The following is a 26,795-nucleotide window of genomic DNA, read 5'->3' as shown; positions in this document are numbered from 1 at the left end:
TATAGTCTTTATTGTTGTTTTTGCTTGCAGTCTTATTAATTAAGTTTTGATAACCTTTGATCCCTGACTATAATACTTGAGATGAGATGAGTTCCTTACCCAATTCAAGACGATGCTATCGATACTAGGCCTCTCAGTACCGATAGTGATCCTTGACTATCGGTACCAACCTGAGGTACCAATACAAAAAACAACTACTGGAATTTAAAGTGTTCTAGTAGTATCAATACCCTTATTAAGGGTATCGTTACCCTCACCATGGTATTGATACTCACTTGAGTATTGGTACAAAAATTAGGTACTGGAATTCAAAATCTAAAAATGGAATCGATAGTCCTCTTTGAGTACTAATACCCTATGAATAATATCGATATCCTATGAACCAATATTAATTTTCTCAACCAAAATATCTTGTTGTTTGTAACTACATGAAAAACAATATCGGTACTGTTAATCTAATATAATACCCAAGCAAAGAAATGCCTTGTTTTAAGCATAAAAATGTAACTTAATACTACACATTCTCCCCCTAATGACTTAAAATAATGTTTAAGTCTTATATAAGTTGATATGGGTAATAAAGAGTCACTTTTCATGCTTTATAACACTATAAACTAGAATCTACCATGAACATACTCTTACGCTTCATAAAATATTGCAAGCTAAACAAGCACTTAATGATTCATAAATGATTTAAGGAGGTTAGAAATATGTTACCTTAGTATTAAGTTGTTGAAAACTTCTTCAAATCAACCAAGAACTGACTTATCTTTGACCTTGGTTTTGAAACCTTCTTCAATCTATTTCGCTAATTAGAACAAGGGAAAATGAGTTACTAACTCGATTAAGAGAGTGAATTGAAGCTAAGTACCCTTTCCTAAACTCAAATTTACAAAAAAAAAAGCTATAAATCTCTAGTTTCCTAAGCCCCCACCTATCTCCATTATGACCAAACCTTGTGCTTGAGAGTTTGAATAAAATATTGGGGTGAGAAGATTATGATTCTTAGCTTGAAAATTTCGTACTAAGCATGTAAGGTCACCAAGTTTTCACCTTTACAACCTCACTTGGAGAAGAAAAACATGGAAATTGAGAGAATGAAGGTAGATGACAAGGAATGTTAAAAATGAGATAAAAGGGGAGTGGTTTAGCCAAATTACATCATCTTCATTAAAGAAAATCAACCTTTGGTTGAAACAATGGTACAATAGCCCTTTCAGTCCTTCATCTTCCACTTAAATATTAAAAATACCCTTTTTATACTACTATTTGGGCCTAACCCAAGCCCAAACCTATTCTCAATTGGTCTAATTTTTTGTGTAAGTCTAGTGGGCTTATTTAAATCTTTTCAAGTTAGCCTAAAACTACTTACCCGGGATTTAGAGCCTTACAAGTTGGATAAAAAAAGTTGAATTGGTCATTGAATCATATTATGAAGTAGTCATGAATTGGATCTCAACTGTCACTCTTAGACCTTGGATGTGGTGAAACCTTTTTGAGGATATTGATTAAGTGGTGATTAAGATTGGGAGATTTCATTTGTTTTTTTTCCTCAAGTTCGATGAATGCCATGGCCGATCAACTTACAAAAGCGGGTCCAAGTAGGTAGGATTTGTTCAAGGCATTTTGGTAATGAATCCCAACAATGAAATTGAAAGTTTCAAGTAAATGATGGTCCCCACGCATATTAAACAAAGAAATTTTAAATGGGAGGTTATCACCTTTTTCCTTGCAAGGAGTTGTTAGATATAGAGGTTGCCCTTGAAATGGTTTTACCTAAATTTTGTGGCAAACATGTGGACAAAAAGACATGCAAAGTTATCATTTTTAGAGGATTACAAGAAGATCAATTTCATTTTAATATGCAAGAAAAGGCTTATGAAAAAATAAGAGAGCATATGGGTAGTAGATACCAGTAGGCATGGGTTTTCAATTCCAATTTCTATTGTCTTTCCAAGTTCAACCGTTGAAGTCAAATTTTCATGAGGGAAAGTTTTAAGTTGGTGATTGTGTTCCAAGGATGAGATATGGTTTTCTTTTATTGGCTGGTGAGAGTAATGATGGTTTTGTAAGAGTTGATTTAGAAGCTTGTAGAATTACATTTTTTTGTTTTTTTTTTGTTTTTGGAGTGGTTGTGCTTGTTATGAATGCAACAGTTATTGGTTGGTACCGTTGTCATTTCTTGGAGTTGAATATTGTGGTTTTCTATTTGTAATTCTTGTCCAGGAAGTATATATTTTTTCCTCCATTTAGGATTAGAAATTTTTTATTGAGGCATACATTCTGGATAGGATTTGTCTAAATATTAATAATATCACCTTACCAAGCAAAAAACAAAAACACCATAACATCACTACTCTTCAGAAAACTCCACCAGTCATCCATATTGATAATCAAATCGTCTCGTTCAACCAAGTTATAGGTCGTATCTTTATGTTGAAGAGTAAATCCTTCACACTGCAAGATTTCTCCTTCATCACCAACTCATTTCTAGAAATCCAATTATTCCATAGTGTTGCTAAAAAATATATAAGCCAAATACTTCTAATAGTTTCGATAAACCTTGGTTCAAAAAAAGTTAAAAAAACCATTGATGTCATTCGAACGAGGCCAAGAGATATTCTACTAGTGACAAATTCTTCTCCAAAAGCTGTCAATAAACCTGCAATCAACGAACAAGTTGTATGAACTTTCTAAATGAGTAGCACACCAGCCACAAGCACATTTTCCTTCCTTGATATCAATCCCTCAAGTCCTAAGAAAGTCTTTCATCGGTATTCTATACAATTTCAACATCCACAAGAAACCCCTAACCTTCCGAGGGACCTTTACCTTTTATTAATTTTCAAAATTAAAATTTTGTGTTGCATAGAGCAAAATCGCAAATGATAATTTGAGAAAATAAAAATGAAGATAAAGAATACACAAATTTTACGTGAAAAACCCCTAAATAATATAAGGTAAAAACCACGGACAACGGTAGAAGAATTTTACTATGAGAAAATAGGAATTACAACTTATCTGTATCTACCAAGGAGAAAACAATAATAATTCTCTCTTGATAAAAATGAAAAAACAACTCTCAAGAAACTCTCAAAATTCTCTAGTATTGGGAGAAAGCTAGAATTATTTGGGATGGTTTTGAAGCTAAATGAGCTAAGGTATTTATAGTTGAAGCTTAAGGACTAATCTTATAAATACCCTAAAGTACAATGACTAAATTATGATTTTACCATTGTCCAAAAATTCAACAAAATCAAGTTGTAATTTCGGTGCCTACAATTGTTGATAAAATTTAATAATTTTTTTTCTTCTTCAACCATGCACTTTCGGTGCATTGATTTTAAACAATCTCCTACTTGAAGATTTGATTGGAACAATCATATCTTCACACCATTCTTTCTACCTTGTACCTTCATTTTGCTTATGTTTATGATAGGCCACAAGAGGATCGACATCGAGTAAATGTATCAGCATTTACTGCCTTTGTCATGAAATCTGCTATGTTGTCTTTGGTATGGATTTTCGGCATATCTACCGTCACTTCTTCCACCTTTTCACGAATGAAATGGTACTAAACTCATATGTGCTTTGTCCTTGAATGAAATGCTGGATTCCTTGCTAGTTGCAAGGTGCTTTGACTATCACAAAATAGAGAGACATACTCTTGATTGTGCCCAAGCTCCTCCAATAGCATCTTCAACCAAATTACTTATTTACTGGCTTGCGTAGCTGCTATATATTCTGCCTCTGTTGTGGATATAGCCAAAACTGATTACAATTTTGAAACCCAGCTTACAGCTCCACCAACAATTTTGAACACATATCCAGTAGTAGATTTGCTTTTATCCAAATCCCCTACATAGTCAGAATCTACATACCCATTGATTAGTAAGTTTGATCCTCCATAACATAATGGAATATTTGAGGTCCCTTTGATGTATCTCAGTGTCCCCTTTACTATAATCCAATGCTCTTTGCCTGGACTCACCATGTACCGACTAACCATTCCCACTGCTTGTGCAATATCTGGTCTTGTGCATATCATAGCGAACATTAAACTTCCCACTACCGATGCATATGACACTCGAGAAATCTCCATCATCTCTTATTCACTGCTAGGACTCATAATGAAGGATAATTTGAAGTTAATAGGAAGAGGGGTAGAAATTGACTTACAATCTTGCATGTTGAATCGTGACAAGATATTCTTCAAGTAATTCTATTGTGAAAGCCAAATCTTCTTATTACTTATGTCTCGGTGAATTTGTATCCCTAGAATCTTGTTTGCTGATCCCAATTCCTTCATTTCAATTTCCCTAGCCAGTTGTGCCTTCAATTCTTCAATATGATCTTTGTTGGGTCTTTCAACCAACATGTCATCCACATACAATAACAATACAAAAAAATCGTTATAACCAAACCTCTTGAAATAAGCACAAGGGTCTGTATTAAGTCTGTTGTATCCAAGGCACATAATGAAGGAATCAAATCTCTTATACCAACACCTCGACGAATGCTTTAGACCGTACAGAGATTTGTTCAACCTGCAAACTAAGTTCTTTTTTCATCTTCTTTAAAACCTTCAGGCTGGAGTGTGTAAATCTTTTCTTCAAGATTTCCATGAAGAAAAGTTGTTTTAACATCTAGCTGCTCTAGATGTAAGTTCAATGTAGCACACATTGCCAAGACTACTCGAACTGTTGTTAGTCGAACCACACGAGAAAATATTTCATTGAAATCAATACCTTCTTTTTGAGCATATCCTTTGACCACTAGTCTTGCACAATACCTCTTAACTTGATCGTCACCATTTTGATTGATTTTGAAGACCCATTTGTTACCAGTTAGCTTCATTCCTTGTGGTAGTGACATAAGGTCCCATGTATTATTTTTATGAAGGAATTCGATTTCTTCTTGCATCACCATCATCCACAGTGAAGCATCTGAGCTGTTTATTGTCTCCCGGTATGTTTATGGCTCACCGTCATCTGTTAAAAGGCAGTATGCAATATTTTTTTCTATAACATAATCTGAGTTCCAATTGGTATGTCTTCTCACACGATCTGATTGACGAGTTGTTAGAGCTTCAGAACTCTCTGGTTTTTGTTCATCTTGTGTTGGTTCTGCTTTAGAAGATCTCCTTGTTCAACCTCCTTTTCTATATGTATCTGTGTAGTCTCTAACTTTTCAACGCTATCATCATCTTTTTTTCTTCGTACACTACTAGAAAAAACCCTTTTAATGACGTGCATTGCGCGTCATCTATGGGTGCGGATGACACAAAAATGTATGTCGTTGAAGCCATCGACCTGAATCTTAGAGGACGCGTAATTGTTTGTCATAAATCTATGACGTGCATTGATGACACACATTTATGACTCACATTTATGACGCGCATTGAGCGCCATTGAAGCCCCCGTCATAAATGAAGATGACACATATTTGTGTGTCATAAATTTATGACACGCATGCGTGACTCACATTGCGTGTCATTGAAGCACACATCATTAAAAAAGATGACACACATTTGTGTGTCGTGATTGTATTTTATATATATATATATATATCATATTATATATAAGCAATCTATTTGTATACAATATATTCACATTAAGTTGTAAAAAATATTGTAATCATATGTACTATCTATGCTGCACAAAGAAGAATTGAAACCAAAGCCTATGAATTCAACAATATAGTCCTAGTTCATATATTATATATAATATATATCATATTATATATAAGCATATTTGTATACAATATATTCACATTAAGTTGTAAAAAATATTGTAATCATATGTACTATCTATGCTGCACAAAGAAGAATTGAAACCAAAGCCTATGAATTCAACAATATAGTCCTAGTTCACATAGAGTTATTTCGTTGGATGTAATCAAATAATGCACTTTGTTTCCACATATTTAGAGCTTTGAGCATCTGGATAAAAGCCATATATATGTGCAAATAGGCAGTGTTACCAAACCTGTATTGACAACAAAAAAATGAGGATGCTTAGAATATGCAAAAACAATATCAACAAAAGGTAAGCAAAATAAAAACAAAGATGTCAAAATTTTGCTCATCCAGTAAATAATAAGCTCCATATCGTATAAGCAATTTGCAACCTATAGCATAAACCTTTTGGCAAATCAACATCTTAAATGCATTTAAAATTTAATTTTCATTAAAAGTATAAGAAAAAAAAATTAGTGCTGTCAGAACCAGTTTCAGGGCAAGACATTAAGATATGAAAACACAGAGCAAGACAAATTCTCTTTCACCTTATCAACCATAAATCCAAACAGTAATGTATCTCTTTCACCTTATATCAACCCAAGCATCTTTGTAGTCAACAATATACGGATTATTTAGTCTTGCAATCAATTCCATCTGCAATACAGCCAAAGAACACAAGACAAATTCTCAAACATGCAATGACTTGAGATGAATTAAGGGAATTTTATTTTACGAAGTTTAGTTTATTTATATTTTACAATTAGGATTATGTTTCTTAACAGATAATATAAGGTTTAGGAGATAAAAGTTGGGAAGAAAATAAACTTAGTAGTATTCTTAACTTGCAATCCATAGCCTATAAAAACAGTTTGTGTATTTTGCTTTTCAATGAGAATTTCAATTAAAAAATTTCTTTTTATTCTCTCAAGTTCGCAAAAGGGCATCCTAATTTTTCTTGGATAAGTGAAACCATTTTTGTCTTTATCTCATATAAACTCTTAATCAACTAGGAATCTTTTTAACTCAAAATGTACAAAGTCGAAAGGCTATTCCCATCAAAAGATATATATGAGATTAACATTCGATGTAGAAGATTCTCTCAATCAAAACAGTGATTTTATCTACCTCAACCTTAAACCAAGCACACATTATGCGAGGGTTTCCTCGAGGAACATATGAAGTTGGGAGGAGGGATGAATGGCAGAGGTGTATGATATGTTACTTGGACTCGAGGTGAATATAAGTATGTATCCGGTATGCATATAATCAAATTTTAGTATCTGTTTCATGTATTTGGAGGATTGTACTTCATATTAATGTCTGAGTATGTGTCGAACACAAGTATATTTGAAGGAAAAAAATAGTCTAGGTAACATAAGTAGCAGCATATACATATTTCCAGATTATTTCAATGGTTGTCTTTAGATTTCAGACGAGTTGTGAGCAGGTGCGTGTTTGCATACGTGCATATTTTGTTAATAGAAAGACCAAAAATAATACATCTGAAGGTAGGATACGTTAAATATATCAGTCTTGTCTTAGCAGATAAAAGAAGGAAATATTCAAGATCACAACTTTCAGAGAAGCAACAGAGTAGAAAACAGTGTTAACACGGGTCTCAGGGTATAAAACATCTGTTTGGCTAGATAAAGAGGTGCAACCTAGAAGCTATCATAAATAAAAGGTGTCATTGTTGAACAAAACATGGACATCCCGTAATCAAAATATCTCCTAAATCAAGATTTTAAAGGTCACGGTTTCGTTCAAGCACAAGAAGTTCAACACTAAGAAAGGTTAATTTATGCAAGTGTATCGTGATAACGATCAGATGGAAAATATTTAAATCCTAATCGAGTATGGAATAATCCATGCAACTTTCAGTCATCACAATTCGCATGTTAATTATATAAAACAAACGTGAAGAGTGAAATTTTGGTTTTAAAAAAGTGACCTCTTGGTGAGCTGTACGCTTAAACTTGTCTGTTTGCTTGGCCAGCCGGATCTTCTTCAACACATACCTAACAGAGTAAGAAAAATAAAAGAGAATCATACAGACTTGAGGCTAAATTCAATAATTAATTGCTAAAGGACAACATGTATTACAGTAATGAAAAAAGGCCACATATTGAGAATATGGTCTTTGTTGTTTAACCAATCCCATAAATTCATTATTCAGATAACAAAACGAAGAACAACCTAACATTATCAATCCCATGGAAATTTATATCTAACAACTATAATTATTGAAGGGGGAACAAAACTCACTTGTCTGTTTGCGTGTGTCATTAAAAGTATATTTTCTTGTAGTGATAAGAATATATACTAAAGACAACGTACGGTATAAGTCAAATTTGAATAAGGTATAGCTTACCCCCTAATTTCAGCAAGGCTACCCGTGAGTTCATAGCAAAGAGAATAATAAAAGTACAATCTCGCAGCTAGGACATCGAAGGTCCTCCTATTCAGATTCTTCAGCCGAGCAATGCTTGCAGAGGAGCATGCCTTCGCCTGAAACGAGATAACATTATGTATAAAGAAACATGAAACGTCTTGCACAGCTCCCATTGTTGATACTCTAATATCGTATTTCACCGTCACCATCACAAGAGCAGATAAGATTATCTTTAGTTGGATGGAAGTCAAGTGACATAACGTTACCTGAATGTCCTATAAATGTACGAAGCGAATAACCAGGATGCATAAATTTTCAAGGAAAATTAAATGAAAACCGAGAAGAAAGAAAACTCAGAATGAAATAGGATGAACATGCAGAATGCTTTAAATGAGAACATTAAGGGGTTTTAAATGGACATACAAGAAGACATAACTAGCTCAAAAACCAAAATAACAAGTAAATTGAAAGAAAAAAGTTCACTAACACTGTCAGCATCCCAAACTCTGACAGTTTTGTCAAATGAAGATGTTGCAAGGCGTGATATGCTTGGACTGAAACAACATAATATTATGCGTCAAACCAATCCACTTGCATTATGTATAATGAATAATAGAATACGAGATGAAAGTGTATCCCTAAAAATTAGAAAGAAGTATAGATGAATGCGCCCACACAATTGCATGGTTTCTTTCGGAAAAATTCAGGTAGCATTTGGATATATAAACAATACATCAAAATCATGAAATAGTCGCAATAACCAACATTCAGAATAAGACTACAATGTACAAAGTTTAATAAGATTACGTATATATGCTTAAATATGCTTGTCTCAAACAGGATGTATTAATTTTCATAGCCTTTTGGAAAAGAATTAGGACAATATCATATTCACTGTCCAAGAAACAAGGACATAAAATGCCAACAGAGTGAAACTACAATGTCCCACAAAAGAGGCTACATTAGATTCACTGCAACAACAGACTATCAAATCGTAACAACCATACGAGTAATATTTATACACCTTTAGTTAAATCCATACATCGGCCAACAGCATCCCTAGGATCTGTATCATCATGGGATAAAAAAGACTCAACGTTATCATCAAGAGACCGATCCTCCACAAACCGATCCATTTCAGCCTACAATTCAAGATCTTTATCACCCCACTGCCAAAATGGAGTTCCAATAAAAAATTATGCAAGGAATTTTTATTTCCTCCACAAACATTGGAAATTAATTAATTCTTACTAACTGATTCGAAGGTGATGCAAGTGTGCCAGCACCATCAGCGCTAAACATCATTATAGGCTTGGAAGAACTCCCGCTATGAGGAAGAGTGGGCATTGAAATCACATCTCCAGGAGCGTGTGTTGATGGTGTAGAAGGTGCTGAACTAGGGGAGGGTCCAGCTATGTTTGCTGTCCCTAAGCTATTTGCAGGGCCTGAAGATGGCACCGGCTGTTTTCTCTTTCTCTCATTCTGGTTTTTTGAAACCTTCAAATGAATTAAGGAAATTATGTTTGGAACCTACTCATGTATGCTTTCAAGCTAAGAATCAGAGCTCAAATAACAACTTTATATTACTTTCCACATCTTGAGTCATAATGGGGGGTTTTTAAGAATGGGGGAAATCAAATAACAAGCTAAGCGGGAAAGGATGAAAATAATGGGGGGTAAATTAAAAGACGAATTTTACAGATGAAACACAATTAAAAATGTACTCCGTGTTTTTACAAATGTTTTGGATTATGACTATTAAATATGACATACATTATTGTAAGTCATAAATTGTTCAGATTTTAAGAAACATGACTTTTTTTTATGACACATTTTTGCAAGTCATAAATTAGCGTGTGTCATCATTCGTGTGTAATTAAAGGTATATTTTCTTGTAGTGGTAGTTTATCTTCTACAAAGATAACTACCCCGCTGATGATCACTTTGAGGGCAGTGGGATCCCATAAGCGATACCCATTGACTCCATCAGCATACCCCAAGAATTTGCATTTCCTGGATTTTGGATCCAACTTTGAGATTTCTTGGGAGTTGTATATCACGTACACAATACTTCCAAATACATGGAGGTTTGAATAATTAGATGGTTTACCAGTCCACATCTCTAATGGTGTCTTCAGCTCTATTGCAGTTGATGGAGCTCGATTCACCAAATAACAGGCGATATTGACTGCTTCTGCCCAAAATGATTTTTCTAGGCCTGCAGCTCTCAACATTGCTCATGTTCTTTCTAACAAGGTTCTGTTCATCTGCTTTGCCACTCCATTTTGTTAAGGAGTGTTTGCCACTTTGAACTGTCTTTTGATGCCTTATTTCCTGTAAAAGTCATCAAATTCTTCGCTTGTGTATTCTCCTCCATTATCTGTTCTGAAACACTTGATCTTATTTCCAGAATCAAGTTTCACTTGCGTTTTGAAGTTTTTGAAAGTTAAAAACACATCTGACTTCTTCTTAATAGGGTACACCCAATATCTCCTAGAGTAGTCATCAATAAACGAGATAAAGTATTTTGCTCCGCCTAGGGATGTAACTGGTTCTTGCCATACGTCAGAGTGAACTAATTCTAGAACACTTTTGCCTGTAGAATTTGATGTGTTAAATTTCAACCGGTGCTGCTTACTTGTTATGCGATGCTCACACAAAGTAAGTGATACCTTTGTTAAGCCTGAAAGTAGCTTTTGCTCCACAAGGACTTTCATTCATTGTTCTGACATGTGTCCAAGTTTGTGATGAATAGCATTGTAGAATCTAAACTACATGAGGCAACAAAAGCTTCTACTTCTTGCAAAGTCTCTCCCTTCAGCATGTACAAGTTTACTGCTATATTTTTGCCTTTCATCACCACAAGCGCTCTATGGAACACCTTCATGATTCTTTTCTGTGTTTCAATCTTGCTTGCATTATTATCCAACAATCCGTAGGATAATAAATTTTTCTTCAGGCCTTTCACGTGTCGATCAATTCGAACAATTTTAATTGTTCCATCACACATCTTCAATTTGATGGTTCCCACGCCAACGATCTCTAAGGCATGATCATTGCAACTATACACAGATTTTCTTGAGATATGTTCATAATGATAGAACCATTCTATTCTTGAGGTCATGTGATATGTTGCTTCTGATTTAATGAGTCATATATCTGCAAATCTTTTTCTTACTTCCACGGTGGTTGACGCTTCATAGTATACAGTATCTCTATCATTTGAAGTGTTTGCGGTATTGCCTTGTTGATTGTAGTTTTTATTTAGACTCCAACAATCCTTCTTCAAGTGACCCTTCTTTCCACAGTTGTATCACTTTAAAGTCTTTTTGCTTCTCGACTTTGATCTACCATGTCTATGACTGCTGATTTGGCCACGTTCTGTTGATCTCCCTCTCATCTTTGTCAATGCTTCAGCTTGTTACAGATTTGCTTGTCTATCTTCCTTGTTCTTGCACCGATTTTCTTCTTGTAGAACAGCAGCTGCAACGTCATCGAAGACTAGACTGGTCACATTACTGTTTGTCAAGTTGATGATGAGTTAATCATACGAATCAGGTAAACTTTGAAGTAGAAGTTCAGCACGTTATTGTTCTCCTATTGTACATCTTAAGGATGTAAGATGAGAAAATAAAGTATTCAGGTGTTTAAGTGCTCCATCACTCAAGTAGATTCTGGCATCCGGAGAGTGTACAATTTCCTCTTAAGGAAAATTTTATTGTGCATTGATGTGGCCTCGTACAATTTGGTGAGATGATCTTTAGCTGTCTCCTCCTCCTCGATGCTTGACAATAATTCATCTACTAATGCTAGATGAAAGTTTGCCATAGTATTCCCGTCCATTTCGATCCATTTGTTGTCATCTATGAAATCTACCAGCCTTTCACTGATAGCTGCTAGACAACCGTCTTTCCTCAGGATGGCCCTCATCTTCAATTTTCACAATGAGAAATTTGTCCCATTGAACTTTTCAATATCAAATTTTGTTACCATAGCTTCTAATATGGATAGCTCCCACTATTTCACTATCGTGAATAGTTATCAGGAACCTTCAAAGAATGGTAATACCTTATTACTTTCTTATGTTGGAGGATCCACCTTTTGGTGGCAACCACAAAGACAATAAGTAGAAATTACATACTCTAATTTATCTTTGATGCCAATTGTTGCGAAAGACGACTATCAAATAGAGCAAAATCGCAAAAGATAATTTGAGAAAATAAAAATGAAGATAAAGAAGACACAAATTTTACGTGGAAAACCCCTAAATAATATAGGGTAAAAACCACGGGCAACGATAGAAGAATTTCACTATGAGAAAATAGGAATTACAACTTCTCTCTATCTACCAAGGAGAAAACAATAATAATTCTCTCTTGATAAAAAGAAAAAAACAACTCTAAAAAGCTCTCTAAATTCTCTAGTATTGGGAGAAAGCTTGAATGATTTAGGATGGTTTTGAAGCTAAATGAGCTAGGGTATTTATAGTTGAAGCTTAAGGAATAATCTTATAAATACCCTAAAGTACAATGACTAAATTATGATTTTACCATTGTCCAAAAAATTCAACAAAATCAAGTTGTAATTTCGGTGCCTACAATTGTTGAAAAATTTTAATAATTTTTTTTTCTTCTTCAACCATGCACTTTTGGTGCATTGATTTTCAACAATCTCCCACTTGATGATTTGATTGCAACAATCATATCTTCACACCATTCTTTCTACCTTGTAACTTCATATTGCTTATGTTTCTGACAGGCCACAAGAGGATCGACATCGAGTAAATGTATCATTTTTTACTCGCATTTGTCATGAAATCTGTTATGTTGTCTTTAGTATGGATTTTTCTACATATCTACCGTCTCTTCTTCCACCTTTTCACGAATGAAATGATAATGAACTCGTATGTGCTTTGTCCTTGAATGAAATGTTGGATTCCTTGCTAGATGCAAAGCTCTTTGACTATCACAAAACAGAGAGACATACTCTTGATTGTGGCCAAGCTCCTCCAATAGCATCTTCAACCAAATTACTTCTTTATTGGCTTGCGTAGCTGCTACATATTCTGCCTCTATTGTGGATGTAGCCACAACTGATTGCTATTTTAAAACCCAGCTTATAGCTCCACCAGTAATTTTGAACACATATCTAGCAGTGGATTTGCTTTTATCCAAATCCCCTACATAGTCAGAATCTACATACCCATTGATTAGTAAGTTTGATCCTCCATAACATATTGCAATATTTGAGGTCCTTTTGATGTATCTCAGGATCCTCTTTACTGTATTCAATGCTCTTTGCCTGGATTCAACATTTGCCGACTAACCACTCCCACTGCTTGTGCAATATCTGGTCTATTGCATATCATAACGAATATTAAACTTCTCACTGCCGATGCATACGGCACTCGAGACATCTTCATCCTCTCTTCTTCATTTCTAGGACTCATACTGGAGGATAATTTGAAGTTAGTAGGAAGAGGGGTATAAATTGACTTACAATCTTGCATGTTGAATCGTGACAAGATATTCTTCAAGTAATTCTATTGTGAAAGCTAAATCTTCCTATGACTTCTGTCTCGATGAATTTGCATCCCTAGAATCTTGTTTGCTGATCCCAAGTCCTTCATTTCTAATTCCCTAGCCAGTTGTGCCTTTAATTCTTCAATATGATCTTTGTTGGGTCTTGCAACCAACATGTCATCCACATACAACAACAATAGAACAAAATCATTATCACCAAACCTCTTGAAATAAGCACAAGGGTCTGCATTAAGTATGTTGTATCCAAGGAACATAATGAAGGAATCAAATCTCTTATACCAACACCTCAGTGCCTACTTTAGACCATACAGAGATTTGTTCAACCTGCAAACCAAGTTCTTTTTTTCGTCTTCTTCAAAACCTTCAGGCTGGAGCATGTAAATCTATTCTTCAAGATTTCCATGAAGAAAAGTTGTTTTAACATCTAGCTGCTCTAGATGTAAGTTTAATGTAGCACACATTGCCAAGACTACTTGAACTGTTGTTAGTCGAACCACAAGAGAAAATATTTTATTGAGATCAATACTTTCTTTTTGAGCATATCTTTTGACCACCAGTCTTGCACAATACCTCTCAACTTGATCGTCACCATTTTGGTTGATTTTGAAGACCCATTTGTTACCAATTGGATTCCTTCCTTGTGGTAGTGACACAAGGTCCCATGTATTATTTTTATGAAGGGCTTTAATTTCTTCTTGCATCGCCATCATCCACAGTGAAACATCTGAGCTGTTTTTTACCTCCCGGTATGTTGATGGCTCACTGTCCTCTGTTAAAAGGCAGTATGCAACATTTTCTTCTATAACATAATCTAAGTGCCAATTGGGACATCTTCTCACATGATCTGATTGACGAGTTGTTGGAGCTTTAGAACTATCTGGTTCTTGTTCATCATGTGTTGGTTCTCCTTCAGAAGAATCTCCTTGTTCAACCTCCTTTTCCACATATATCTGTGTAGTCTCTAACTTTTCAACGCTATCATTGTCTTCTTTTCTTCGTAGTTTATCTTCTACAAAGATAACATCCCTGCTAATGATCACTTTGCGGGTAGTGGGATCCCATAAGTAATACCCCTTGACTCCATCAGCATACCCCAAGAATTTGTATTTCCTGGATTTTGGATCCAACTTTGAGATTTCTTAGGAGTTGTACATCACGTACACAATACTTCCAAATACATAGAGGTTTTAATAATCAGCTGGTTTACCAGTCCACATCTCCATTGGTGTCTTCAGCTCTATTGCAGTTGATGGAGCTGGATTCACCAAATAACAGGCGGTATTGACTGCTTCTTCCCAAAATGATTTTTCTAGGCCTGCAGCTCTCAGCATTTCTCTTGTTCTTTCTAACAAGGCTCTGTCAATCCGCTCTGCTACTCTATTTTGTTGAGGAGTGTTTGCCACTTTGAACTGCCTTTTAATGTCTTCTTTCCTGCAAAAGTCATCAAATTCTTTTCTTGTGTTTTCTCCTTCATTATCTGTTTTGAAACACTTGATCTTATTTCCAGAATCAAGTTCCACCCGCACTTTGAAGTTTTTGAAAGTTGAAAACACATCTGACTTCTTCTTAATAAGGTACACCCAATATCTCCTGGAGTAATCATCAATAAATGAAATAAAGTATTTTTCTCCGCCTATGGATGTAACTGGTGCTTGCCATACGTCAGAGTGAACCAATTATATAACACTTGTGCCTCTAGAATTTGATGTGTTGAATTTCAACCGGTGCTGCTTACTTGTTATGCAATGCTCACACAAAGTAAGTGATACATTTGTTAAGCCTGGAAGTAGCTTTTGCTCCACAAGGACTTTCATTCCTTGTTCTGACATGTGCCCAAGTTTATGATGCCATAGCATTGCAGAATCTGAACTACATGAGGCAACAGAGGCTTCTTCTTCTTGCAAAGTCTCTCCCTTCGGTATGTACAAGTTTTTTGCTATATTTCGTCTTTTATCACCACAAGCACTCCACGGAACACCTTCCTGACTCCTTTCCATGTTTTAATCATGCTTGCATTATTATCCAACAGTCCGTAGGATAATAAATTTTTCTTCTGGCCTTTCATGTTTCGCACATCTCGAACATTTTTAATTGTTCCATCATACATCTTCAATTTGATGGTTCCCACACCAACAATCTCTAAGGCATGATCATTGCAACTATACACAGATCCTCTTGAGATAGGTTCATAATGATGAAACCATTCTCTTCTTGAGGTTATGTGATATGTTACTTCCGAATCAATGAGCCATATATCTGCAAATCTTTTTCTTCCTTCCACGGTGGTTGACGGTTCACAGCATAGAGCATCTTCATCATCTGAAGTGTTTACGGTATTGTCTTATGGATTGGAGTTTTTATTTAGACTCCAACAATCATTCTTCAAGTGACCATTCTTTCCAGATTTGTAGCACTTTAAATTCTTTTTGTTTCTCGGCTTTGATCTACCATGCTTGTGACTGTTACTTTGGCCACGTTCTGTTGATCTCTCTCTTATCATTGTCAACACTTCTGCTTGTTACAAATTTACTTGTCTGTCTTCCTTGTTCTTGCGTCGATTTCTTCTTGTAGAAAAGCAGCTGCAACGTCATCGAAGACTAGACTTGTGACATTACTGTTTGTCAAGTTGATGATGAGTTGATCATACGAATCATGTAGACTTTGAAGTAGAAGTTCAGCACGTTCTTATTAACATATTGTACATCTTAAGAATGTAAGCTGAGAAAATAAAGTGTTCAGCGTGTTTAAGTGCTCCATCACTGAAGTAGATTCTGAGATTCGGAGAATGTACAATTTCCTCTTAAGGAAAATTTTATTGTGCAATGATGTGGCCTCGTACAATTTGGTTAGAATATCTCATATCTCCTTAGATGTCTTCTTCTCCTCGATTCTTGACAATACTTCATCTGCTAATGCTAGATGAAAGTTTTTCATAGCATTCCCGTCCATTTCGATCCATTTTTTGTCATCTATGAAATATACTAGCCTTTCACTGATAGCTGCTAGACAATCGTCTTTCCTCATGATGGCCTTTATCTTCAATTTTCACAATGAGAAATTTCTCTCATTGAACTTTTCAATATCAAATTTCGTTACCATAGCTTATAATACGGATAGCTCCCACTATTTCACTATCATGAATAGTTCTCTGGAACCTTCAAAGAATGGTAATACCTTATTACTTTCTTATGTTGGAGGATCCACCTTTTGGTGGAAACCATAAAGACAATAAGTAGATATTACACACTCTAATCTGGCTCTGATGCCAATTATTGCGAAAGACGGCTATCAGATAGAGCAAAATCGCAAATGATAATTTGAGAAAATAAAAATGAAGATAAAGAAGACACAAATTTTACGTGGAAAACTCCTAAATAATATAAGGTAAAAACCACAGGTAACGGTAGAAGAATTTCACTATGAGAAAATAGGAATTATAACTTCTCTCTATCTACCAAGGAGAAAACAATAATAATTATCTCTTGATAAAAAGGAAAAAACAACTCTCAAGAAACTCTCTAAATTCTCTAGTATTGGGAGAAAGCTAGAATGATTTGGGATGATTTTGAAGCTAAATGGGCTAGGATATTTATAGTTGAAGCTTAAGGACTAATCTTATAAATACCCTAAAGTACAATGACTAAATTTTGATTTTACCATTGTCAAAAAAATTCAACAAAATCAAATTGTAATCTCGGTGCCTACAATTGTTGAAAAATTTTAATAATTTTTCTTCTTCTTCAACCATGCACTTTCGGTGCATTGATTTTCAACATTTTGGTCCTCCACCTCTGTATTCACAATTAAATGAGAGAGTTTCTTTACCAAAAACATATTGCCTTATCGTGGATACAAATAATCTAGTTTGGCATACAAAATACAAAAAAGGTTTTTGAATTTCATGTTCAAGCTTCGCCAGTAAAACTTTCTATAACATCCTAAACTCGACTGGCCTAAAGTGTCATATTGGACTACTGAAGCAACCATTAAATTTTAAAACCCTTTTCTTTTCCATTTAAAAAATACTATATGGTACAAGAATAGGCACACATTACAATTATAAAAATACATTTATAAACCAGAACTCCATAACACGTAGTTTAAATCAAATAATTCAACTCAAATTTTGTTGATCCAAAAACATAATTAAGGGTCCTATGATTATGCTTGTCCAATAAAAGTAATAATATAATACCCTGAAAGGGATGTTGGAAATCTTGCTAAGATGGTGCACCACATATAGCTTAACTACTAACATGCGAATGGAAACATCCAAACATTGAGCTTACAAAGCTCATTATTATAATCGCTAATCAAGAGCGGTATTATGAGTCTCATAAACAAAAACATGCTAGATGACATGGTAATAAGCAGTAGGCACATACATGATCATAATCGAGTGCTATCTACTTAAGGTTCAACTATTCTATCACTATAGTATGAGTCTGATAAGTGTTCAAACTTGTATTTATTTTGTTGAAAAATTATTCCTCGTTGTTTATTCGATGTTGTTAATTTGTGTTGTTTTGATTCATTTTTGTGCATTATCTTATTTTTCTAGAACCAGCAGTAAATATGGTGAATTTTGCATTTTTATTTCTGGAATCACGGCTGAAGACATGAGCATGACCTGGGAAATAATGCGATCTGACATGGCAACTTCTAAAAGATCTAGTCAGCAGCAGATTCTAGAAGGAAGTCCAGTCAGCATCTTTTTGAAGGTAGATGGACAGAGTTATCTTAGGGAATTTAAGTTTGAATTTTGAAAAATATTTTGGGATCTATATTTTGATTATTTTTAGGATTTATCTTTTGGATATTTTATTTTAAATATTTTATTTTATCTTTAGGAATTTATTTTTTTAATTCTCTAGGCTATAAATACCCCTAAGATTGAAGCTCGAGAATGTACTTTTACTTTTCATTTATAAAATTCTCTCTGTTTTTACTAAAAGTTCTTTTTTTCTCATTTAGCTTATGGTTTATGAATGACTCAATTTATATTGTGAGAATTCAAAAGCACTTAATATCTTCCGATATTATTCTTAATTTTCTACAAACTTGGATTGGCAATCGATATTTCCTTTAAATATCTCAACACTTTCATTTCAAAAAGTCAACGTAGGTCTGAATGTTGTTCTGATTTATAGTTGGGAGAAAGAATCATATGGTAAAAATTTGACTTCCTATGGACACACTTAGCGACGGTCCACTAAGGGAATTTGAGATCAGATTAGATTTTCGTTGAGACAACATAATCTGAGTCGGGTTTTTCCAGCGCTTAAAACTATTTTGGTGCTAACAAGGATTGTCGTGATTAGTACAGTCAAGGACTGAATTTCTAATATTGGCTTGGGAATATTGGTTTACAGGAAATAAAAGTAAGTTACAATGGTTGGGCCTTGTATACAGTAACCAGTATGAATCACAAATTAAAATTCCTATCGATGATAGAAATGAATTGAGGAAGAGCAAAGCCTAAGGTTGTTTTCATCTATTAGGTTTTTGTTTTAAAGTTTACTTCATTTACGTTCTTTTCATTCTTGAATTTTTTACCTCACAATTTTAAAGCCCCTTTATTTTCTTTTATGGATCAAAGCAAATCAATGTCAGAAGCTCCAAAATCCTTGCGGATCGATCATTCTTCTCTTTACTACGCTTTATTTAACTTTATTTATTTATTTCTTAGAATAAGGAATTTTTATTTGAAAATTACGACACTTGTCAAATTGGCACCGTTGCTAGGGATTTCGACAAAGTTACTGATTGGTTCTTGCTTTGATCTACGACTTGTAGTTGAACCAGGTCGTCGAGCTAACGAAGTCAAACAAACCGCTTTAATGGGAGGCAACTCATTTTTTTCTTTTCTTTAATTTTTTATTTTTATTTATTATTCTTATCAAGTATTTATTTCATTTTTATTTTTCTTGAATTTTTAGGTACCCATATATTTTTTATCGAACTTAAATGAAGTAGTTCTATTTTTTTTTGTTAAATAATTATAATTTCTAGTCCTTGGCACAATATATCACCCGAGCAGCATGTGACCAAATCCCCCATTTCATGCATGACACACGTTATCATACCACATCTCCATACCAGACGCATGTTAGCAAAACTCATTTTCAAATCACACCTTTTTGACTGACCACTCATCTCCTCCTTCTATATCCCGTAAGCCCCATGCTTATTTTAAATTTTCCCTACCCAATCTCTTTCTCTTGATAACTTTAAACCCCACTCTCTGTTATTCATTCAAAACACACATTTTTAGATTCTTGGACCCCACATGTTTCTATCAACAAAACAACTCTCATTTAAATTCCAACTCCCCTCTTTTAATAAAACCACCCCACATACTAAAAACCAAATTCATTTTCCCCTAACTCTTTTTTACCGCTCGACTTCATTTTTTCTCCCCACCTTTCTTTTAATTTTTTCAAACCATACCACACCTTTGCAAAAGTCATCCGTCGGCCGAAACTCACCACCCATTCGCCGCTCGAACATCGTTGGTAATCCCTTGATCCCACTATCGCTCATCCTCGCATTGTCATTGCTTCCTATACATCATGGTTCGTATAAGGAATCAATGATTGCCTTTCGTCGATTAACCACGGACAGCACTGCCTACTGCAGTAATTTATTACACTGCTACTTATGTACCAACTTGATATTTCTTTATAGAAAATTTCAATATCAGTACATCTTTCGATGGTTTCTCGGTCGGGCATTCTACTCTACAACAATTGTATGGACAAGCACACATCACAGGAAAAGCCCATCGTCGATAGTCGTGGGGAGTATCTTTGTCCCTTCTCTTATGCTTTAAATTTTCATATTTTGGTAATATGCTTTAACTGAGGGGTAGAGTGAGAAATTCACCTTACTTATTCATGTTAGTTTGATGGGATATCTCAATGCTTATAAATGTTGCTTGCCTTGATTGACTTTTTGTTTTGTCATAATCCTTTTTTACAAGCTTGAGTCGATCTTGTTATGCATGAATAATTTATTTGAGTTGATAAAATGATTTGATGAAAGCTTTTAATATTGTGATATAATTTTTGGTGGTGCTTAAATATGAGCTTGTGCTTGTTTCTTTAATGATTGATGTTATCTTCAAGTGTGTAACTTTATGAGGCGATTGTGAATGATAGATCGTTTGAATGTGACCTGATTGGAAACCCAGGGCGAGGTGCTTGGGTTGTCATCTCATTTCCAATTCAAAGATTTGGCGACGAGTCAAGATTATGGAGTTTAAAAATAAAAGAGAAGCGCAAAAATGGAGGGATTTAAAAAAGAGAAAAGAGGAGGAGAATAATGAAAAAAATGAGAGAAAAATATGTGTTTGAAAAAAGTGAGTCAATTATTTATGATGAGGAAAATAAACTTGATTTAATTTCGTCTCACAAGAAAATAGTAAAAGTTTTGGATATCTACCTCTTATCATTTCGTTAATTGTCATTTATTGGATTATCTTGTCACTCTTGTTTGATTATCTTGTCTAAGTTCTTCAATTCATGTATGTACTTGGGATTTGACATAAACTGAGTGAGTCTTTAGTAAGTGATAGAAATGAGAATTGAAGTATGCTTGAGGACAAGCATTGAATAAGTAACGGATAATTTATTGAGTGTTCAAATTTGAATTTATTTTGTTTAAATTATTCCTCTATGTTTATTCGATGTTACTAATTTGTGTTGTTTTAATTCATTTTCATGCAACAACTTATTTTTCTAGAACCAGTAGTAAAGAGGTTGAATTATGCATTTTTATTTCTGGAGTCGTGGTTGGAGACAGGAGCATGACCTAGGGCATGACCTAGGGCACGACGCGATCTGATGTGACAGCTTCTAGAAAATCTAGTCAACAATAATTTTTAGTAGGAAGTTCAATCAGCATCTTCTAGAATGTGGATGGACATAGTTATCTTAGGGAATTTAAGTTTGAATTTTGAAAAATATTTTGGGATTTATCTTTTGATTATTTTTAGGATTTATCTTTTGGATATTTTATTGTAAATATTTTATTTTATCTTTAGGAAGTTTATTTTTGTAATTCTCTAGGCTATAAATATCCATTAGGGTGAAACTTGAGAATGTACTTTCACTTTTGATTTATAAATTCTCTCAGGTATTTATTAAAAGTTCTTTTTTTCCTCATTTAGTCGATGATTTAGCGATTACTCAATTCATATTGTGAGAATTGAAAAGTACTTAATATCTTTGGATATCATTCTCAATTTTCTGCAAACTTGGTTTGACAATCGGTCTTTCATTTAAAAATCTCAACATTTTCATTTCAAAAAGTCGACGTTGATCTAGATATTATTCTGATTTACAGTTGGGAGAAAAAATCGACTAGTAGAAAAATCAACTTCCTATGAACACACTTAGTGGCAGTCCTCTAAGGGAAATTGAAATCAAATTTGAATATCATTAAGACAACATAATCTGAGTCGGGCTTTTCCAACGCTTAAAGTTTTTTTGGTGCTAACGGTGGTTAGTCTAATAAAGTACTGAATTTCTAAGATTGAATTGGGAATATTGATTTACTAGAAAAAAAATTAAGTTACAAGGTTTGGGCCTTGTAGACAGTAACTGACATGAATCACGAAGTAAAATCCCTATCGATGATCGAAATTAATTGAGGAAGAGCGAAGCCTGAGGCTGTTTTATTCATTTGATTTTCTTTAAAATTTACTTTCTTTTAATTCTTGAATTTTTTACCTCTCAATTTTAAACCCCCTTTATTTTATTTTCATGATTAAAGCAAGTCAACGTTAGATGGTCCAAAGTCCATGTCGATCGACCCTTTTTCTCTTTACTACCCTTTATTTAATTTTATTTATTTTTTATATTAATGAATTTTTATTTGAGAATTATGATTCTTGTCAGAGTCTCACGCTTCCCTTAGTCCTTTGCTAAGGGTCTCGCTATGAGTATACATATATTAGGTGATATATCATCTAGCATGTATACATTCCTTTGTAATGATCCCTCATTCATTATCATTTGTTATGTGCACCTTCAGGGGTACTTTTGAAGTTTATTTCTCATCAAGGATATTTTCATAATTTATGCCACCTATAGAGTATTTCATTCATTTCATAAATTAGGACTCTTTTCCAAGCTTAGTTGTACATTTCATAGTCATCTATAAACATTTGGGTGCAACGAGCGATATTTCATATCTTTGGATGTTGGAAAGTATTGATACTACAAAATTAGTGATACTATAGTAGTATCGATACTATAGTATTGGTACTACAATAGTATCGACACTGCATTATTGGTACAACAACAGTATCATAACTAAAACTATAGATACTACAAGAACATTATCGGTACTACAGTAATAATATTGATACTACAACCAAGAAAACTTAGAAATAGGCTAGTAAATCACTCAAAAATCCTCACAAAAACCCTAGTTTGGTCCTAATAATGTTATAAAGTATAGGAAAGTTATTTAGGGTCATCTAGCACCACAAAAACACTATCTTTACTCCAAAAATATCATTTAAGCATGAATAAAAAAACCCCAAAATGCTCAAATACTCAAATTCCAAACAAAGCATCACGTTTAGGACATTCATAACATAACAAAGGATTAGAAATACACTACCTTGGTGTTAGAAACTCGAAATCAACCTCCTTTCCCTTATACACTTGTTTTCTCCTCTTTCACTTGAACTTGAGCACTCAACACCCACTTTCTCTAACCAAGATGAAATGAAAGAGTCTTTAAATCACCTAGGATGTTGCATGAGACTTAAGAACAAGTTTAGTGTTAAAAGGAGACATGGAAAAAGCTCTTACCATCCACCTTAATCCAAAAGCTTCAGGGTGAAGAATGAAGAAAGAAAATTAGAAGGAAAAAGAAAAAGGAAAAAAGATATAGCCACCCTATTTTCCCAGAACCGATGTATGATATCATCCACAATCTCTGATGAGTGATTTATTTTGTTAATATTTTATAATTAATTACTCTTTGTTGTTTCTTTGATATTGCTAATTTAGGTTTTTTATTTGATTTTGTGTTGGACTTTAATTTTTGTAAAACATCATCTAAAGAGCAAGTTTTGTAGCTTTTTTTTTAATTTTCTAGAATCAATCCTAGACACATGGGCATGACTTGGGGCATGGCGATGTCCGATGTGGCAGATTCTAGTAGTCCAGTCAGTAGCAGCTTCCATAAGGCGATATAGTCAGTTATTTGATTTGTGTTGGCTTTTAATTTTTGTAAAACATCATCTAAAGAGCAAGTTTTTGTAGCTTTTTTTTTAATTTTCTAGAATCAATCCTAGACACATGGGCATGACTTGGGGCATGGCGATGTCCGATGTGGCAGATTCTAGTAGTCCAGTCAGTAGCAGCTTCCATAAGGCGATATAGTCAGGATCATCTAGAAGAATAGGTGGACACAAATTTCTTATGATTTTAGTTTGCAATTGAATTTGAATTTAGAAATTATGACTTGTTTATTTTATGATTTCATTATTTGAAATTATGATTTTATCCTTAGTTGTTTTTTATTTTATTTTTAGGGTTTTAGAAAGCTATAAATACCCTCATCTCAAGGTAAAACTTGAAACATACTTCAATTTAGTTTGTTCTTTGCTTCTTTAATTTTATAAAAAGTTATATTCTTTTCATCTCTATCTTTAATCTATGTTTTTATTTTACTTCCTTTAAATATTCTAAGCATGATTTCTATCTTACTTAGCTAATTTTCCAATAAGTCAAAGGCTAAAGCAATGAATCAATTTTGATCGTGAGAATTGAAAAGAACCTAATATCTCCAGATATAATTTGCAATTTTCTAAAAACTTGGATTGGAAATCGACATTTCCTTTAAAAATCTCTACACTTTCAATTCAAAAGAGCTTGTTGGTTCGATTGTTGTTGCGATTTAAAGTAGGGAGAAAAGATCGGCTTGTAGCATATTTAACTTTCTGTGAACACACTTAGCGGCTATCCTGTAAGGGAAATTAAGATCGGGTTTAATTCTCATTGAGAAAAAATAATCCGAGTCAGACTTTTCCAATGCTTAAATTGTATTGGTGCTATCAATGATAGTCGTGATTAGTCCAAATAAGGACTAAATTCCACAGATTGATTTTTGATTGTTGGTTTACTAGAGAGAAAAGTAAGTTAGAAGGGTTGGACCTTGTAAACTGTAACCGACATATATCCAGAGTAAAATCCTCTTCGATGATCAATTGGAATTGAGGTAAAGTGAGACATGAGGTTGTTTTACTTAATTATCTTTCTTATCAAAATTTACTTTGCTTTATTCTTTTACTTTATCTTTCAAATCTTGTTTTTTTTATATTCTTGATTTCTTTTATTTCAAACATTATTTAATTCTTTTACTCTTTACATTATTTTCTTTGCTAACTCCCAACTGAAATCGCCCATTTTCTTTATTTTCTCATAGATTCAGAATCAAAATCTCTCAACTTCAATAATTCCTTAGTGGATAAACCCTTATTCTCTTTACTACGCTTATCGATTCATTTATTTTGATATTAAGGATAACTTATTTGACAAATTATGATGTTTGTCAATCCCTAAAGATCAGCCTTGATTTTCAAGAAAAGTTTAATTAAACTTTTGGTCATTCATACTTTGTCTTCTAAGCAAAAAAAATCCCTTTTTATGGCTAATAGAGTTCAAATTGCTTCTAATTTAGCCCACACTCGACCCAACAACTTCAATTATGAACTCCTTGAGGTCCACACACATCTCTGATCAACTTAAAACTACTAACCCAAAATTTGGGGTGTTATACTTTCTCACAATGTAGTAAGGGTCTATAAAACTAAGTATCCCATTGAACTCCTTGAAAACCCATATTTGTGCCAAAATTACAACCCCTCATCCCTTACATGTAGACAGTCTATAAAGTTAAGGATATGTGCATCTTAATGGCTCAGTGCCACACCATGTATTTTTCAAAAACCACACTGACTTATCATCCCCACCACCCATCTAAACGTCTCAACATTCATCCATTTACTTCCTCCTTACATCAATTATTTATAATGCCTCGCTAAATAATGGATATTTTCTTTCAGTAAGGATATCGAGTTTTCCATGGGAGACAAGGTGTTCCTCAAGGTGTATCCGTGGAAGAATGTGCTTTATTTTGGGCGTAAAGGGAGGTTAACCCCGTATTTTATAGAACCATATGAGGTATTTCAAAGGGTTGTACATGTGGCATATCAATTAGCCTTATCCCTAGAGTTGGAGCATATCCATAACGTGTTTCATGTGGTCATGCTTAGAAGGAATCATTCTGACCCTTCCCATATCATACCATTAGTGTAAATCTAGGTGAGTCAATACATGACCTATGAGGAAGAGACAATAAGGATATTGTCAAGAGATGTGAATGAATTAAGGAATTGGAAGACTCCCTTGGTAAAGGTGTTATGGAGGAATCATGGTATCAAGGAATCAACTTGGGAAACCGAAGAAAATATGCATCTTTAGTATATGTATCTCTTTTATCTAAGTAAATTTTGAGGATAAAATTTCTTATTAGGAAATGAAAGTTGTAACGTCCCAAATCCAGGGTTAGTAGTTTCAGGCTAACTCGAGAAGATTTGAATAAGCCCACTAGACTTATAGGAGGAAAGCTTGGACCAATTGAGGATAGGTTTGGGCTTGTGTTAGGCCCAAATACTAGTATAAAATGGGCATTGTTAATATTGGAGTGGAAGAGGAAGGACTAAAAGGACTATTGTACCATTTTTTCAACCAAATGATTATTTTCTTTAATGAAGGTGATGTAATTTGGTTGAACCACTCCCCCTTTTTCTTTCATTTTTATTATTCCTTGTCCCTTACCTCCCTTATCTCCATTTCTATATTTTTCTTTTCCATGTGAAGTTGTAAAGGTGAAAACTTGGTGTCCCTACAAGCTTAGTATGAAATTTTCAATGTAAGAATCATAATCTTCTCACCCCAATCTTTCATACAAGCTCTCAAGCACAAGGCTTGGTCATAGGTGGTGGTTTAGTGGGAGTTTAGGAAACTAGAGATTTTTATATTGGTTTTGGTAAATTCAAGTTTAGGAAAATTTTCTTAGCTTCAATTTGGTCTCTTAA

General features: G+C 34.1%; 1 protein-coding gene across 1 annotated transcript; it reads right to left on the bottom strand.

The window, feature by feature from the left end:
* Nucleotides 1–6,291: 6,291 nt before the first annotated feature.
* On the bottom strand, nt 6,292–8,430 carry LOC120215943 (probable 26S proteasome non-ATPase regulatory subunit 3). Its single transcript, XM_039213471.1, has 3 exons — nt 8,112–8,430; nt 7,692–7,758; nt 6,292–6,394 (listed from the first exon to the last, which is right to left on the bottom strand). The coding sequence occupies exons 1-3, from the start codon at nt 8,339–8,341 to the stop codon at nt 6,323–6,325; spliced, it is 369 nt and encodes a 122-aa protein (XP_039069402.1). The 5' UTR covers nt 8,342–8,430; the 3' UTR covers nt 6,292–6,322.
* Between the last annotated feature and the right edge of the window lie 18,365 nt (nt 8,431–26,795).

Source organism: Hibiscus syriacus, unplaced genomic scaffold, assembly GCF_006381635.1.
Source record: "Hibiscus syriacus cultivar Baekdansim isolate YM2019G1 unplaced genomic scaffold, ASM638163v2 tig00110156_pilon, whole genome shotgun sequence".
NCBI classification, from domain to species: Eukaryota; Viridiplantae; Streptophyta; class Magnoliopsida; order Malvales; family Malvaceae; genus Hibiscus; species Hibiscus syriacus.
This window is presented reverse-complemented; position numbering and strand designations above follow the sequence as displayed.

What these genes read in the sequence shown, in the direction of transcription:
- LOC120215943 (XM_039213471.1), bottom strand. Translation starts at nt 8,341, where the DNA reads ATGGTGACGGTGAAATACGATATTAGAGTATCAACAATGGGAGCTGTG. An exon ending in AGCCTTGCTGAAATTAGGGG is followed by an intron (nt 7,759 to 8,111) that starts GTAAGCTATACC and finishes TTACTCTGTTAG; the next exon opens with GTATGTGTTGAAGAAGATCC. An exon ending in AGCGTACAGCTCACCAAGAG is followed by an intron (nt 6,395 to 7,691) that starts GTCACTTTTTTA and finishes GCTGTATTGCAG; the next exon opens with ATGGAATTGATTGCAAGACT.